The following is an 18,357-nucleotide window of genomic DNA, read 5'->3' as shown; positions in this document are numbered from 1 at the left end:
TGGGATATTATATCTATAGTAGATACTAGATATGTTTACCATTCCTGCTCATGCAAAGCCCCTTTGAAATAAACCTGCATCTATATTCGTCTGTATCTTTGATTTCAACTGTAGGACCAAGGGGAGATATCTGTCCAAAGAATGGGTAGTCTTCAGGCTGGCCAATTTCCAGGGTGGCTAGTTGAGTTGTTGTCATGATCAAAATAAGGAACTGGTACAATCAGATTTATTTGAAGAATTTAGATTTGGGAAATTGAGAAATGCAGATTTGGTGCAGAGGAGAGTGTGTGTCTGGAGCAGAAAGGTCGTGATAATTAGGACTAGAATAACCATAATGGGACATAGGCAGGATGAGTAAGTTAGAAAGGCATTCAGCAAATGAAGAATGGAACATCAACACTATGAAAGCAACCTATATTCATCCTATGCTTTGAGATGTGGGAATTGGACATATGGCTTTTGTGGTCTTTTGCATATATCCCTTTCTGTAACATTAAGATGGTACATTGTTGTAACAGTTTACTAAACTTTCTTTTGAATAATTAATTTTTATATATGGATGCAGGATGAGCAGGGATTTTAAGAGTTTTCTAGATTATCTATCAATTTTCATGAGATATTACTTATAAAATCCTGGACAGATGAAAAATCTATCATAATCTTAAAGAAGTTTGGAAATTGTATGTTTTCTCTCAGTAGCCTATTTTATATTGAGGTTTCCAATAATAAGGGTTATTAATTATTTTATCAAACCTGAATCCCTTATTGTATCATTTAAATTAAAATTTTTTATTAGTGTCAAAATTGCAAAGATCTATACTATAAAGAAGAATATCAGGGTGAAACTTCATTTTTTTAAACTGAAAATTTAAATGAAAGCATTTGACATCTCAGGAAAATTCTGAGGTGCTGGCCTCAAGATATGTACAAACTAAGATTGTTTATACCTAATGAATAAAAACAACTTTTTTTCTTAAACATCTTTATTGGAGTATAATTGTTTACATTGTTGTGTTAGTTGCTGCTATATAACAAAGTGAATCAGCTATATGTATACATACATCCCCATATCCCCTCCCTCTTGCGTCTCCCACCCTCTATCCCACCCCTCTAGGTGGTCACAAAGCACAAGCTGATCTCCCTGTGCTATTAAAAGCAACTTTTATATAATATAGTAAGAACTGTGAAGGTTACTGTGATAAGTTGGCTCCGTTGATTAAACATAGCATTTAAGATAGGATGATTATTAGTCAGTGAGTTTTGTTTTGCTTTGTGGCTATGGACTTCTCCAAACTTTGAATTCTAGCCAACCGTATCACAATGTCTGCCATTATTAACAGTAGGATCAGGCAAAAAATATATATATCAGCAGAATGTAAACACATTTATTAGACATTCATAGATTATATCCTATTAATAATAGGTTTAACTACAAGTTTTCAGAGAAAAATCTAATTCCTTGATGGCAGGGATCATGTCTTGAAAAATCTAATATTCTCTGATAGGAGTTAGCACACTGCCTTGCACTAAAAAGTTATGTCCTACATGTTTGATTAAGATAGGTGTTATGGTTATCTGTTGATGCCTAACAAACCATCCCCAAACTTAGTGGCTTCAAACAGCAAATATTTTTGATCTCTCACATATCTGAGGCTGACTAGATTTAGCATGGCAGATCTTCTACTTCATGTTGTCAGCTGAAGCTACAGTCATCTGGAGGCTTGGCTTGGTTGGAATATCCAAAATGGCTCAGTCTTGTGGCTGGTACTTGGTACTGACTCTTAGCTGGTAGCTCAGCAGGGCCCTCAGTTCTTTTCCATGCAACCTTTCATGATGGTGTGGGCTTCTTACAGTATGGTGTTAGGATTCTAAACACATGAAAGTGGAAGCTGCAGATTTCCTAAGGCCTGGCCTCCGAAGTTTCACAGCATTGTGTTCACTGCATTCTTTTGGTGAAAGCAGCACGTGGGGCTAGTCCAGATATCAAAGTGTTTTTTTCCTCACTTGTATTATTTAAATTCAAATCAGATATCCTTTCCCTGGACAAAAGGTTCTTTTGAAGTCCTGGAGGATTTGAAAAGAATAGAAAGATAGAAATGAGAAATGAGAAGAGGGATTGCTACCTTTCTTCTAATTGTCCTCCCTTTTCCAAAAGGAACACACTGGCCTGGTTGCCGTAATACATTGGTATCTCAACATGATTTTATTTGTCCTTGGGGTAGGCAAAAGATATTGAATGCAAAAAACATTTCACATAGTAAAAATCTCTGCTCTATTTTTAATAACCAGACACTTGTTTGTGACTTATGGGGAAAATAGGCCTAAGTTATGGGTCTTTGGAAAGATTTCTCACACCTCTTCTACTGACTTATAAATTATATTCCTTCTCCCTGTGCCCTGAGAGGAAACTTTATTCATTTGAGGACTCAAGTAGGCAATGAGGCAATCAGTAGCACTTCTTTTCAAGCACCAGCACAGGTACCCTCCTGTTTCATAGGGCTCTCCAGTTGAGTGGTCATTTTCTAAGCAGTAAAATCACTAAGATTAAATTAATTTTATTCTGTAACATAATCTGAACATTTCCTTCTGCTTTGTTTTCCTGAAATTCATCTAGGAATCTTGGTAATCTTCTGGTGGCACTTAATTTACTGCAATGGCCCCATTTTGTAGGACAGAAGTTTAAAACTTTGTGATGTGTCACAATCCATTTATAGAAATTTGTTTGTTCTTTAGATTTATAGAAACTTGATTTTCATGACATATAAAGCAAATGGTTTTAAAAGATTCAGAAGTGATTTATAGTTAATACTTCATGATGCAAGGGATGATGTGAAATAATAGTGAAAATATTTTTTAGAGTTTTACAGTGAAAGTTATAAGTACATTTATTTCTTTTTATGTTCTTCCTTAATTGGATAAGAGTAAAACATTTATAAGTTATATGTTTTTTGTGACAACATTTTTATGATATGCTTTCTGGAAAGCTTGAGGAATTCAGGAATCATTATTAGGGTTAAAATTAAAATATAATGTGGGGGACTGAAGAAAAAGACATTAGATTTAGAAAGGTTTTATGACATACTGAAAATATAAAAAATTAATTTCACACATTACTAACTCTGCTTGTGAAATACTGCATAGAATCCTAGAGAGCTTTCTAATATAATTTTAAGTACTCTGTTCCAAGATATATTTGAGAAAAATAGGAAGTTAGATACACAGCAGGAAATACCTATTTTAATTTTGTTCCTTTTGCCTATGAGAAGAATAAAGATTTTTTTAATGTGAGAGTATATGTTGAATATTGCTTGAGAGATCTAATTAGGTTTATAAAGCTTTAAAGTTATGTAATCAAGACTTTGCCATAAATGTTAACAGATTACATATTAGATATGAAATGTGGGGGTGGGACAGCAACTGTAGAGAGTCTCTTGCTGAGCGCTGGTGGAGAGAAAAAGGTTTTAAATCACGGTTTCAATTTTGTGGTCATTTTGCTTCTTGTCCTCCCTAGTCTTTAGTGGTACCTATAGTCATAACTTATTCACCATGGAACCCAGGTCTAATGGAAAGAAAATTTTTTTACAGGGTCACAGTGTGTGGTAAGGACAAAGAAAAACTTCTGTAAACTGACACACACTATTGGTTTTTCATCTTCTATTTCTCTAGCTACTTATACTACATTTTATAAAATTCCATTAACCTCTTTCTCATATAATGCATTAATATTTCAGGTCCCATTTTTAATCTTTGTACATTTTCTATTTTTCTTAAGATACTTTTCCTTTTTTGAAATTTATAAAAACTTGTCATCTGAGGGAATTTTTAAGTTTTACCATATTTAGATTTGTTTTGAACTGGCTTGACTTGGTAATTTAAAATTACATGAATGCCAGTTGAAATTTTCACTTTTTGTAATTTTATGGTATAGTTTAATATTTCTGTGAAATTACACATGTAATTAAAAATATTTCTACATTGTACTGAAGATTTTTGACTCCATGTAAAGACAACTAAAATGCTTGAGTATATTACTGTTCTTAAAGAAAACACAACTAATGATAAGTTAACTAATGATTTGAATTTTCATTCATGTTTATAATTCAGTACTGTAATTATTTTCCTTTTTTAACTTACAACAACAACTAGATAAGAAATCTCTTTATAAATTAGTCTCTTTGTCACCTCAGTTTAGTGCAGAGAATAAGTTATAATGGAAAAGAATTTGCCCCTTAGGGTTAAGAAGCCCTTGTGTAATCAAGTATTATGAAAGTTACTGAAATTGAAGCTTTAATGAAGAATGGTATAGAATGTTATCAAAAGACATGAATATCTTTGAAGTGATCTTAATCCCACTGTTGGAAGGTGCTTTCAGATTACACTTGTGGCAGATAATATACTACATTACTTTATATATGGGAAAATAAATTTACGTTTAAAAATTAGAAATGTACTAATTTTCATTTCAGATCTGCTCTCCACAGTGGCTGGTGTCTTTCTACATTATTGCTTATTCATGGATAGTTTTACAACATATCTCTAGCTCTGATTCCTTACTTTTTCTCTAGTACAAAATTCCTTGCTTTCAGGATCACTTTTATTGCATGCTATGATGTCAGCTACCATGGAGGGCTAATTAACAAGGTAAATGTTATATTAAACACAGAGAATGTAATTCAGGGCCCAAGCTAGCAAAGGTTCAAAGGTTTGCTAACTTTTTCATTCACTGAGCAAATGTTTATGTATCTATTAAGTGTGAGTCAATTTAAAAAGGCGAAATTGTAACTTAGATTTTAAAGAATAGATTAGATAATAAGTACAAGATAGGAGTAACCTGGTTTGGAAGCAATTTGTATGAGAAAAGTTTTTGGATTTAGCTGACTCCAAGCGTAATATGAGCTCTTTCTGTGAGACTTGATTTACTGATACAAGAAACTCAACTAACCCTAAGCAGGATAAATTCAAAGAAAAACACACCTAGATTTATCATAGGCTGCTGAAAACCAAAAATGAAGAGAAAGCTTCATATAAGAAGATTTAGGCTTCATATAAGCTTATTTCAGATACCTCATGGCACGCATACATTAGATGATTCACTAGAAGAGCTCACAGGATTCAGGCAGTTACACTCACAATGCTTTATTACACTGAAAGCATGTAAAGCTGAATCAGTAAAGGAAAAAGATGCATCAGGTAGAGTCAGGAGGAAACCAGGCACAAGCTTTCAAAGTCCTCCCTCATAGCGATCACATGGGACACACTTCTTCTCCTGAAGTGAACTGCAGCAACACACGCAAAGTATTGCTGACCAACTCACTGAAGCTGACATAAAAAGAAATAGAAGAATTTTAATAGCTCTACATCTATTAGAGAAATTGAATTCTTTGGGTAGGCAATCATTTCTTAAATGGGGCACAGAAAATACTAATCATGAAAGAAAAAATGGTAAATTGGACTTCATCAAAATTAAACCCTTCTGTTATTTAAAAAATACCATTAAGGAACCAAGATGGTGAAGTAGAAGTATGTGCTCTCACTCCCTCTTGCGAGAACACCAGAATCACAACTAGCTGCTGGACAGTCATCGACAGGAGGACGTTGGAACTCACCAGAAATGATACCCCACATCCAAAGACAAAGGAGAAGCCACAATGAGATGGTAGGAGGGGTGCAATCACAGTAAAATCAAATCCCATAACTGCTGGGTTGGTGACTCACAGAGTGGAGAACACTTACACCACAGAAGTCCACCCACTGGAGTGAAGGTTCTGAGACCCACGTCAGGCTTCCCAACCTGGGGGTTCAGCAACGGGAGGAGGAATTCCTAAAGAATCAGACTTTGAAGCCTAGTGGGATTTGATTGCAGGATGTCGACAGGACTGGGGGAAACAGAGATTCCACTCTTGGAGGGCACACACAAAGTAGTGTGCACCTCGGGACCCAGGGGAAGGAGCAGTGACCCCATAGGACACTGAACCAGACCTACCTGCTAGTGTTGGAGGGTCTCCTGCAGAGGTGGGAGGTGGCTGTGGCTAACTGTGGGGACAAAGACACTGGCAGCCAAAGTTCTGGGAAGTACTCCTTGCTGTGAGCCCTCCCAGAGTCCACCATTAGGCTCACCAAAGAGCCCAGGTAGGCTCCAGTGTTGGGTTGCCTCAGGCCAAACAAACAACAGGGAGGGAACCCAGCCCCACCCATGAGCAGTTAAGCGGATTAAAGTTTCACTGAGCTCTGCCCACCAGAGCAACACCCAGCTCTACCCACCACCAGTCCCTCCCATCAGGAAACTTGCACAAGCCTCTTAGATAGCCTCATCCACCAGAGGGCAGACAGCAGAAGCAAGAAGAACTACAATCCTGCAGCCTGTGGAACAAAAACCACATCCACAGAAAGAGAGACAAGATGAAAAGGCAGAGGGCTATGTACCAGATGAAGGAACAAGATAAAACCCCAGAAAAACAACTAAATGAAGTGGAGATAGGCAACCTTCCAGAAAAAGAATTCAGAATAATGATAATGAAGATGATCCAGGACCTCGGAAAAAGAATGGAGGCAAAGATCGAGAAGATGCAAGAAATGTTTAACAAAGACCTAGAAGAATTAAAGAACAAACAAACAGAAGTGAACAATATGATAACTGAAATGAAAACTACACTAGAAGGAATCAATAGCAGAATAATTGAGGCAGAAGAACGGATAAGTGACCTGGAAGACAGAATGGTGGAATTCACTGCTGTGGAAAAGAATAAAGGAAAAAGAATGAAAAGAAATGAAGACAGCCTAAGAGACCTCTGGGACAACATTAAACACACGAACATTTGCATTATAGGGGTCCCAGAAGGAGAAGAGAGAGAGAAAGGACCAGAGAAAATATTTGAAGAGATTATAGTCGAAAACTTCCCTAACATGGGAAAGGAAATAGCCACCCAAGTCCAGGAAGCGCAGAGAGTCCCATACAGGATAAACCCAAGGAGAAACACGCTGAGACACATAGTAATCAAATTGGCAAAAATTAAAGACAAAGAAAAACTATTGAAAGCAGCAAGGGAAAAACGACAAATAACATACAAGGGAACTCCCATAAGGTTAACAGCTGATTTCTCAGCAGAAACTCTACAAACCAGAAGGGAGTGGCATGATCTACTTAAAGTGTTGAAAGGGAAGAACCTACGACCAAGATTACTGTACCTGGCAATGATCTCATTCAGATTAGGCGGAGAAATCAAAAGCTTTACAGACAAAAGCTAAGAGAATTCAGCACTACCAAACCAGCTCTACAACAAATGCTAAAGGAACTTCTCTTAGTGGGAAGCACAAGGGAAGAAAAGGACCTACAAAAACAAACCCAAAACAATTAAGAAAATGGTCATAGGAACATACATATTGATAATTACCTTAAACGTGAATGGATTAAATGCTCCAACCAAAAGACACAGGCTGGCTGAATGGATACAAAAACAAGATCCATGTACATGCTGTCTACAAGTGACCCACTTCAGACCTAGGGACACATACAGACTGAAAGTGAGGGGATGGAAAAACATATTCCATGCAAATGGAAATCAAAAGAAAGCTGGAGTAGCAATACTCATATCAGATAAAATAGACTTTAAAATAAAGAATGTTACAAGAGACAAGGAAGGACACTGCATAATGATCAAGGGATCAATCCAAGAAGAAGATATAACAATTATAAATATACATGAACCCAACATAGGAGCACCTCAATACATAGGGCAACTGCTAACAGCTATAAAAGAGGAAATTGACAGTAACACAATAATAGTGGGGGACTTTAACACCTCACTTACACCAATGGACAGATCATCCAAAATGAAAATAAATAAGGAAACAGAAGCTTTAAATGACACAATAGACCAGCTAGATTTAATTGATATTTATAGGACATTCCATCCAAAAACAGTAGATTACACTTTCTTCTCAAGTGCGCAGGGAACATTCTCCAGGATAGATCACATCTTGGGTCACAAATCAAGCCTCAGTAAATTTAAGAAAACTGAAATCATATCAAGCATCTTTTCTGACCACAATGCTATGAGATTAGAAATGAATTACAGGGAAAAAACATAAAAAATGATATATGCATAGATGTATGTGTAGAACTGTACACTTAAAATGTGTACATTTTATTGTGTATAAATTATACCTCAAAGTTGATTTCTAAAAACTAAAAAAAAAATGTTGTGAGGGGAGGTAGGAATTAAAAACAAGCATACAACTCTTTTGAGAAGTTTGAGTATAAAACAAAAGCAGAGAAATGTGGAAATAGCTGAAGAGGAAATAAGGTTGAGAGTTTTTTAGGGGGAGTGAGTTAGTAGAGAGGGAGAAATTTAATTAGGGAGAGAAGGAGGCTCGTTGGAGCAATTTCTTTAGGTAGACAAGAAAGGTTGGTTGTGGTGTGTAATTCAAAGGATTGACCGCAGATAGGATCATGGACAGTTCATTTATAGTTAACAGAAGGGAAGATGGAGTATAAAGATACAGATGCTTTAAGATTGGTAGACATTTGGGAGTTTGTGGAAGTTCTCTTCTGATTGGTCAGTGAAGTAGGAATTAAAATCATCAGCTGAGAGTAGGAATGGGGAGATGGTTTTGGGGTTTTGAGGATCAGGTAGAATGCACGAAACAATTAAATAGGACAGTAGCAAAGTGAATGGACTATGGGGAGGAGGACACTGCATGATTACCAGGCAGCAGTAAGAGCTCGACTCAGGTTCCTGGTCATAAGTTTTAGGTGTTGTTTTAGTTGTTTTCTCCACCTTGTTCAGCTGCATGGGTGCTCACATGGACTAGGTGGAGAGTTGGATTTTACCAAAATTATATTTTTGCTAAAGGAGTAAAACTAGTAAGAGCAAAGGAGTTGAGGGAGCATATTTAAAATGGTGATTATAATTGACTAAAGAATTTGAAATGGGTAAGGAGAGAAAGGAGAAGGTTGGAAGGTGACATTAGATTCATGTATGGTCAAAACGTTTTGGGGTCTGAGTACATAAAAGTGTGTGCCGAAAAGATAAGAGGAACAATCAGAGTGGGTAATGACAAGGACTAGGGTAATGGTTCTCCAAGTATCATCTTGAGACCTCTCGGGGTCCTGAAGACCCTTTCATGGTGTCTGCAAGCTCAAAACTATTTTCATAATAATGAAAATATGAGTAGACTGTGGCTACATGATAAGTGATGACTAATGAAATATGTGCTCATGTGTTCTTGTGCTTTTAAATTTTGTTTTGTTTTTGAATACAGTAAATGTCAATTGGATTAGATCCTAGAACAGAAATACATCAGAGCCTCAATAATGTTTTAAACAATTTTAGATTTATAGAAAATTTTCAAAGATAGTACAAATAATTCCTGTATACCCCAAACCCAGTTTCAGTTTCTCCTAATGTCATCTTATATTACCATTGTACATTTGTCATTACTATTACTTTGCTATTAACTAAATTTCAGACTTTTTTTTTTTATTACTATCTCTTTTCTTTTCTAGGATCCAATCCAGGAGACCATATTGCATTTAGTTGTTATGTCACCTTAGTCTCTCTGGTCTGCGAGTCTCTCAGCATTTTAAATTTTTCATGACCTTTTAGTTTTGAGGAATATAGGTCAGATATTTTGTAAAACATTCCTCAAATTGAGTTTCTTCTAATGTTTGTATCATGATTATACTGGGTTTATGGCTTTTTAGAGGTAAGGTGCCCTTCTCATCATATCAAGGGTACATGATATTCACATGACATCATGGGTGATGTTAACCTTGATCAAGGCAGTGTTTATCAGATTTCTCCACTATAAAGTTACTGTTTTCCTCTTTCCATACTCTCTTCTTAGGAAGGAAATCACTATGTCCAGCCCATTCTCACTGGGGAGGCGGCAGAGACTAAACTTCTCCTAGAGGGGGAAATACCTATATATATTATTTGGAATTCTTCTGAAAAAAAGATTTGTCTCTTATTCTCTAACATTTATTTATTTGTTTAGTCATTTTATTTATATCAATATGGACTCATGTATATTTATTTTATACTTTGGGTAATAATTCACTACTACGTTATTTGTTCTGTTGCTCAAATTGTTCCAACTTTGACCATTGGGTGTTCTTTCAGGTTGGCTCAATATTTAAAAGTGTAAATGTTTGGTCTAGTTCATGATAATAGGATTGAGTTGCTGAGGCAGGGAAGAAGACAATATTGTTGTAGGAGATTTTTAGGAATTCAGAGTGCAGGGAGTGAGAAGGAAGAGTAGTTTCAAAACATGACAGTGAGCCAGAGCTAAAATCATCTAGAAATGAAAGGGAGGAATTGAATGATAGATGACAGCTTCATGAGTTTCGGAACAGCGTTGGGTGGATGGTTCGAGGGGAGAGAGGGAGAATGATCTGAAATGGTAATATTACCTCTAGGGCCAGTGGTTTCTTCCAGGGCTATGAGAGGAAAAGCAGTCCTCTTTGAGAAGATTGCAGGGAAAGCAGTGTCTTCAGAGAAGAGTCAGGCTTCTTGTTAGAACAAGAAGAAAGTGATAGTGAGAGAACTGTTGAAGATATAGAGGATTTTGCTGGTAACAGATTGTCAATTCCAGAAGGCACAGTGAAAGAGAACCTCCTTCCAGTATTAGGGTGGAATAGGAGATGAAGGTAAAATAGAGGGCCTGCAAAGAGTTACGAAGATCAGTGTGCAAGGGCTGAGTGTAACCTGGGAGCTGTAGTTTCTTGTGGTTCCTGACATCAACAGCGGGGAAGGGAAAATGACTTTAGTCCTGGTGGAGGCAGGTAGTGGTGGTGAGGCTGTGAAAGTTTCTGGGGGCTGCTGTTTTGAGGTCTCCCTTTTGAGCTCTGCAGAGGAAGGCAAAGAAGTATGGAGAGGGACAATTTTACTGAGTATTCATGTGAACTCAGTTATGCAATTGAGGGCTTCCATTTGATCTCTATCAAGTGAATGATAAGAGGCCTGGAGCTGTCTGGTGTTACTAATGTATAGTATATACACAGAAAACTGCACAAAACATAAGTGTTCAGCTTGATGAATTTTCACTAAATGAACACACCTGTGTAACCAGCACTTCGATCAAGAAACATAATATTACCAGAACCCAAGAATTAACTGCCTCAAGAGCAACCACTCTTCTGATTTTTAACAAAATTGATTAATTTTGCCTGTTCTGGAAGTTTATATAAATGCAATTGTATAGCAGTACTCTTGTTTGCCTTCCTTTTCCCAATATTGTGACATTGATGTAGTTATAGTTTGCTTATTGTCGTTGTGTAGAACTCCATGTATGATATACTATAATTTATCCATCCTACTCTTGATGGACACTTGGTCTCTTTCTAGTTTTTGACTGTTTACAAAAACTGCTGCTGTGAATGTTCCTGAACATATCTTTCAGAGACATATATTCACATTTCTGTAAGATATATATATATATTTAAAATTAATTTATTTTCGGCTGTGTTGGATCTTTGTTGCTGCACGTGGGTTTTCTCTAGTTGCAGCAAGCGGGGGCTACTTTTCATTGCAGTGGCTTCTCTTTGTTGCGGAGCATGGGCTCTAGGCTCACAGGCTTCAGTAGTTGTGGCACGTGGGCTCTGTAGTTGTGGCTCGCGGGCTTTAGACTGCAGGCTCAGTAGTTGTGGCGCACGGGCTTATTGCTCCTTGGCATGTGGGATCTTCCTGGACCAGGGCTCGAACCCGTATCCCCTGCATCGGCAGGCGGACTCTCAACCACTGTGTGACCAGGGAAGCCCAAAAAGGGCTATTTTTTATCCTGAAAAAATAAAATGCATATCTCTCAAGTAATTCTTCATGTATGAATAAATGAATTAGTGAATATATATTTTTTTCTTAACCATTTTTTTAAATGGAAATTAGACAGCAGAAACATTAGAATGTATTCTTTGCAAGAACCTGTGTTGTTCATTATGAAGTATCTGTATACTTTGATAGACAGCTGAGTAGAGGCTATACAAGTTGATATTCTTTGATAATAATATTGCATAGTAATAACACTTTTATTGCAAGGTACTGTAATAAGTGCTTTTATTTACATTTTTTCATTTAATTCTCACAATAATCCATTGAAGGTAGGTACTGTGGTTAGCCCTATTTCGTGAATGAAAAAAGTAAGGCAAATAACCTGCCCAAGGTTATACTATAAGTAAGAATAGAATCAGGATTCAGTTTCTGTCAATTCTGTCCCGGTTTCTACTACATGATAATGCTGATTAAAATTAAGAAGGCTAATGCAGGGTTTGTGCCTGACTTAGGAGGTTAGGAAATTCAGCTAGAGCTAATAAAGTTTCCCCTCAAGAAACAGTTTTTAAGTTCATTCTCCTATAGATGGATGGGTGAAGAAAACTACATTGTACTTTGACAGAAGTTTTGCTTGAGATAAATTTGTTTTGCATTTCCTTTAGCTTCCTTTTTTCTTATTTATACTTAAGTAAATTCCAATCTTATGAATAACTATTGTTAAGACTAAGGTCATTATCTTGGATATTACCACTTTTACTTCTGTTTTATGACTATTAAGCTTTCAGGGAACCAAGTGGCTTGCCTAGATAGATTGTTACTGTAGTAAAGAACTGAAATATAAGCAGATTAAATTAATGCTTTCTATAAAGTTAGTTTTGGATGCACGTCTTTTTATATTTTTAGTTTTAAAATGTTTTTCGCAGTTTTCTTTTTTTTAGTGAATTTATGTATTAACTTATTTATTTTTGGCTGTGTTGGGTCTTCGCTGCTGTGTGCAGGCTTTCTCTGGTTGCGGCGAGTGGGGGCTACTCTTCCTTGCGGTGCGCGGGCTTCTCATTGCGATGGCTTCTCTCATTGCGGAGCACGCCCTCTAGGCGCGGGGGCTTCAGTAGTTGGGGCACGCAGTAGTTGGGGCACAAGGGCTTAGTCGCTCCGCGGTATGTGTGATCTTCCTGGGTCAGGGATCGAACCGGTGTCCCCTGCATTGGCAAGCAGATTCTTAACCACTGCAGCATGAGGGAAGTCCCTCTACAGTTTTCTTAAGATGCATTATCTACTTGGAATTATTTAATTGAAACTAGGGGAAAATGTCCAGTATGTTTTGCAGCTGGTATTACTAAAAGCTGAATGAAAAATTGCAGAGCCAATTTCATCATGTTATGATATTTATACTTTTGTCAAAATTGTTGCTTTTTTTTTTTTTTTTGTGGTACGCGGGCCTCTCACTGTTGTGGCCTCTCCCGTTGTGGAGCACAAGCTCTAGACGCGCAGGCTCAGCGGCCATGGCTCACGGGCCTAGCCGCTCCGCGGCATGTGGGATCTTCCCGGACCAGGGCACGAACCTGTGTCCCCTGCATCGGCAGGTGGACTCTCAACCACTGCGCCACCAGGGAAGCCCAAATTGTTGCATTTTAATGCTTGTTTGTGCACATTGGTTTTGAAATGAACCCAGTAATTTATGTTTGAAACTGCTTTAATTTCACAAGTAACAAAGTAGCTAAATTTTATAGGATTACTTCTATTCTTGGTAATCTGACTATAAAGAAAATATATTCAAAATTTTAACATTTTTCTATGTTAATTTTCAGGTTGAAGGTTTAGAACAGATGTGGAAAGATGTTCACTTCAGAGAAAGGGGTTGTGGAGGAATGGTTGTCAGAGTTTAAGGTAATATTTACTGTTTTAATATAATAGTTATATTCCAGAGAAGTTGTGTCTGTGGTTTAAATTCCAGTGACTTTTTTTTTTTTAATGGCTAAAAAGCTAAATATCTGTGGAAGCAAAACAGTGTTCCAAAAAATCTTATTAGGGGATTATTTACACATAGTAATCTTTCCTAGGAAATTGACTCCTTTTTTCACCAAGTAGTTTAGTTTGTTTTCTCCCTTTTATGGCAACACCACAAAGAATGGTTAAAGTCTCTGAAAGTTGATGTCATTCTCTCCAACTAGCATGAAAGATTCACTGTTGAAATGTTTCTCCCAATTTGGGGGGCACTGGGAGTGGGCAGATCAACGATGAGGAGGAGATGGGAAGATATTTGCCCAGCTTTCTATCAGTGCATCTTTCTCTAGTTGGCTAACCCAGTGCCTATATAAGCGGTATATAACTCTTGGTTAGTTGATGAAGAAAAATAAAACTCTGTTTTCTTGTCTCATGAACTCTTCTTTATGATAGTTAAAATAGTGTTCCTTTAACCAGTTAACTAACTTCTTTTTGTCCCCTGGGTCTTGTTGTTACACATAATTATGTGAGCTTCCTGATCATGAACCACAGGAAGGAAGGGTTTGGGCTGAAATTGTCATTTTTTGTCCAGCCAAGTTAGCCCAAGGCCTCGGACAAAAGTCAGACTTATTGGCTTGTTTCAGTGAGGCAGACTATACAATAGGTACCCTGTAGGCATCTCACCAAACAAAGGAAAAAATAAAATTGTTATAGGATTTTCAGAAAAGGTGAAATTTAAACGAAACAGTATTTTGATAGACTCAAAACAAAGCAGAGCTATGTGTAATGGGGTTAAAATCTGACCTGGACTGTGAAGTGGACCCAGGGTCATGTTGTCTTGGGAACTACAAAGTTAACATCTGTGTGGAATGTTCGGTTCAGAAACCCCTTATCTGAAGCCTGCTTCTCTGTGTCTAGGTGACTTAGATCCTCCTGCCAAGAGTGGGATGTTTCATTCTTAACCGATATATGTTTAAATGACAAAGTTCTTGATATCTATGATTTTAGATTACAAGGCTTCTCACTAAGTAAGAATACAGTAGTCATTCAAAAATGGAGGTTATGACACTTTTTAGCTGCAGTATGTCCTTGAGAGAAGCAATGTTTCCTGTTAATTTTGTAGCTGGCCTTACCTGTCGTTTTCTCATCCTGATGAATGACAAAGGTTTTCATTTTCTCAGCTTTTATAGTCATGAATTGAATATCTTTCTATGGATCCCGTAACTCATCATAAAGTGATGTAGTTATACATGCACTTATAAAAGGGCACTGTATATAGTATACATATTTTAATAGTTTGATTAAATCTGGTGTGTGCCTTTTTTTCTTACATATGTTGTCTTTGTGTTTTTAAGCTTTTTTCCTGCTTCAAGAGTGTTTAATATGGTTCATTACCATGATTTTTTTTTTTTGGCAAGTTGATTAAAATTGTCAAGTTTAACAGTTGAATACTACTTCTAGGGCATCCTTATATTAATGATGAAGTAAAATTTGCAAAAGCAATTAGAGCCAGTTAGCCGTTCTTTACTATGGGAGTTGTGTCAGGAGGGCTCGATAAAGGATGTGAGGCTTAGGGGAGGATCAACTATTAAGGCAAATAACTGAAAATCATGACTAATTCTCTTCCCTTCCCATCTTTTTGTTTATTTCTTTCCCTTCCTGCGAAGGAAACTTTTCCTTGAGAGGAGGGGAGTAAGATCCTGGGCCCCATGAAATAAAAGGTTATTTAACTTTCCCCTAACGCGCCAATATTAAATTTACCCAATTTTCAATCAATTTGACATAACAAATGATTTAAATTATTGTCAAGTATAAGGGAAGATATTTCCTATTCCTTGGTTAATTTGGTAGGCATTTCTGAAAATTATTTTGAATTGTGTTAATGTGTGTTGAATTCAGCTCTGTTTATATTTGATGAAGAGATTAAGGTTACCAGACAAAATCAGCAGCATAGTAAAAGCGATAGAAGATAGGAAAGTGCATGAGAACAAATCTCCCAAGTATACTTTTATAATTGAATATATTGTCTTTTGAAATGATTTGTGATGTTAATTATGTATTTTGGTGAAAATATTTAAGAAATAAAGTTTAGGGATCATCTATCTATCTACCTATCTATCTGTCATCTATCTATGCCTCTGCTTGGTTGTTTAATCTAATAACCGTCGTGCTAATAAGGCCAAGGTCATCATGATTAATAAAGTAAGTGGTACAGAGTACATGGGGCTGAGAAGTCAGACACCCTTTGGTCTAATCATAATTTTTCCTCTAGGTGGTTTTACGATGTTGGACAAATCACATAACTTCTTTGGGTCTCAGTATCCTCACCAGAAAACCTGAAATAGGGGGTCTTTGAAGATGATTTTAGCTGTGCACTGTTCCATGGGTACAGTCTGAACTCCCAACCTCATAACGTCACTCAACATTCTCTCAAATGCACAAAGACAATGCAGTTTGCTTTGGGCAATTTTTATTTCTTTTTTCTTCTTTGCCTTTGGAAAAACTAGTATTTACTCTAGCTATGGGCCCTCATTAATATTCTCTTAGTATACCAACAAAGAGAATTAGACTCAGACTTCATTATTTTAAGGTTTCATGAATAGTTAGTTCAATCTCTGTCTTTACAAATATTTATTTGTGAAATATTATCTTTTTCAGATTGTATTGTGTTTTTCTTAATGTTATATATAGATTTATCCGCCAAATTTTTGATTTTCTGGTAGTCACTGAATCGCAATATGTGACTCAAAATCTAGTCTTATGTGTAATGTTGTTGGTCAGAATTGTTTTATTTATTGGTTCTCCACCCATCTGTCCATCTTCATTAATTCTCTTCCACCCAACCCATATCACTTCCTTATATTTTATAAAAGCCATCTGCCAAATGATACTTTAGTATGAAGCATCTGTCTTCTTCAAATTTTGCCAAGACTAATTTCCTACCATAATGTCCCGTTATAACTTCTTTTGTCTCCAGTTCTGCCTTCTGAAAAGTGAGAAAGCTTAGCTGGTATTTAAGAAGGCAAGTACCTTTGAACTAGTACAGTGTAAGAAAATTTACAGGTTTGCTGTCATAGTATTTAAATCCATAGGCTCTTTTAGATCTTAAGGTTTTCAAAGCACTGTTCATAAACACAGCAATTGTATTTTCTCTCCTTCTATAGACAAAAGTAACTTTTCCCATATTCACAAAATGAAATAATGACAGAATTGCGATAAAATATAATAGTTCACTACCCTAATTTTTGGGAGATCCTTCCTCTCATTTAGCAGTAGTAGCCTAGGCCCAGGATATTGTCTAGAACTTGTCTTTTCAGAAAAGAGCTGTCCTTTTGCTTTTGGCTGTTTCACAAAAGATATTTTACCTCATGAGGGTTACTTGGTACATAAACTGAAAATTGTAGTTCACATTTTTAATGACTCTTCCAGTTTTAGCCTAGATAGTGTATGTAATAATGTTTCAATTCACTAATCATTTTTTAAGATTTATTTTTCAATTCACTTGGTTTAAAATTTTATGTTTAGACACGCGTGTGCACATGTGCACATACACACACATATATTAATGTGTTTTACATGTATACTTAGGTTTGTTATCATTCAGGTGATTGGAAATCTGTTGTTTATTTGACTATTATTCCCTTTTATATAAATTCCATCAATATTAGGTTTACTCTTGATCAAATAACGGAAATGGAATGTTGCCTGGAGATCTTTTGCTACATGCTTTTGAAATACTGAAGAAAGCCCTAATCTCCTCTTTGTGTAAGCAGCTGCAGTGAAACTCCCAGCTTCCGTCCCCCCCAACCCTGGAAGAATTGTGGAAGGTTCCCAGATAGTTCACATTTACTTACCATTCTGGTAAACAAAACTATCTTAATAAATTAAAAAAAGAAGCTATTCACTCATATATCCTAAGGTGAAATGTGACCTATTTTTAAAGAATCTACTGAAGAGTAAACAGTGACAGTATTTATTTCTTATTTTGTTCATCTATATAAATGTCTTCAGCAAAGATTTGAGTACGAGGCTTTGTGCTGTATGCTGTGGATGGAGAGATAAGATAGTTCTTGCCCTCAAGGAGTTCACAGTAGGGTAAAAATGAACCAAATGTCCTTATTATAAAAATTAATGCTGTTTAATTTTCTGTGTCTATTTATGCACACACCCACCTATATACACTAACCATAACCCATTTTAAATCATGAAATACTAGGATGTGGGACATGTAAGAAATAGTGTATATCTTGGCATGACTGTTAGCAATATCTTGAGACATTATATCTACTGCAGGATTAACATTGTTGATTAATTGGTTGATTGATAGAAATAATTTTCATGGGAAAAAATAATGACTTGGGAGACAGAAGTTGTTAAGGAAGGGGTATACTCTAGAAGGATAGGTTTTTATCATTTGTTATGATGAAGTGGGTTTTTGTTTTTTTGTTTTTCTTCAGATTTCCCTACTACTTTTATCCTAAACCGTCTGACTTACTACTGGAGTTTTATCTCTTCCCATTCCTCTCTGGTCATAGTGTCCTTTCTGAAAGGGTGGCTCTGTGATTAGTTGCTGCTATTTTAAATGGAATTAAGAACACTAGTTTGTTGGTAGTATGACTATCTTTTTCTCCAGTTCTGAGAAGTAAAA

At 36.4% G+C, this 18,357-nt stretch overlaps 1 protein-coding gene across 4 annotated transcripts in view; it reads left to right on the top strand.

Annotated features, from left to right (window-relative positions):
- The window catches only part of HYCC1 (hyccin PI4KA lipid kinase complex subunit 1), an 80,833-nt gene that overhangs the window by 21,625 nt on the left and 40,851 nt on the right, over positions 1-18,357 (top strand). For all 4 annotated transcript variants that reach the window (XM_004263441.3, XM_033440394.2, XM_033440390.2 and 1 more), the window contains exon 2: positions 13,574-13,652. In XM_004263441.3, the coding sequence (XP_004263489.1) occupies positions 13,602-13,652 (51 nt within the window). In that variant the 5' untranslated portion in view covers positions 13,574-13,601. The remainder of the gene's footprint in view (positions 1-13,573; positions 13,653-18,357) is intronic.

This window comes from Orcinus orca, chromosome 9 (genome assembly GCF_937001465.1).
Source record: "Orcinus orca chromosome 9, mOrcOrc1.1, whole genome shotgun sequence".
Lineage (NCBI taxonomy): Eukaryota > Metazoa > Chordata > Mammalia > Artiodactyla > Delphinidae > Orcinus > Orcinus orca.
The sequence above is the reverse complement of the archived record's forward strand: the minus strand, read 5'-3'. Positions and strand labels throughout refer to the sequence as shown.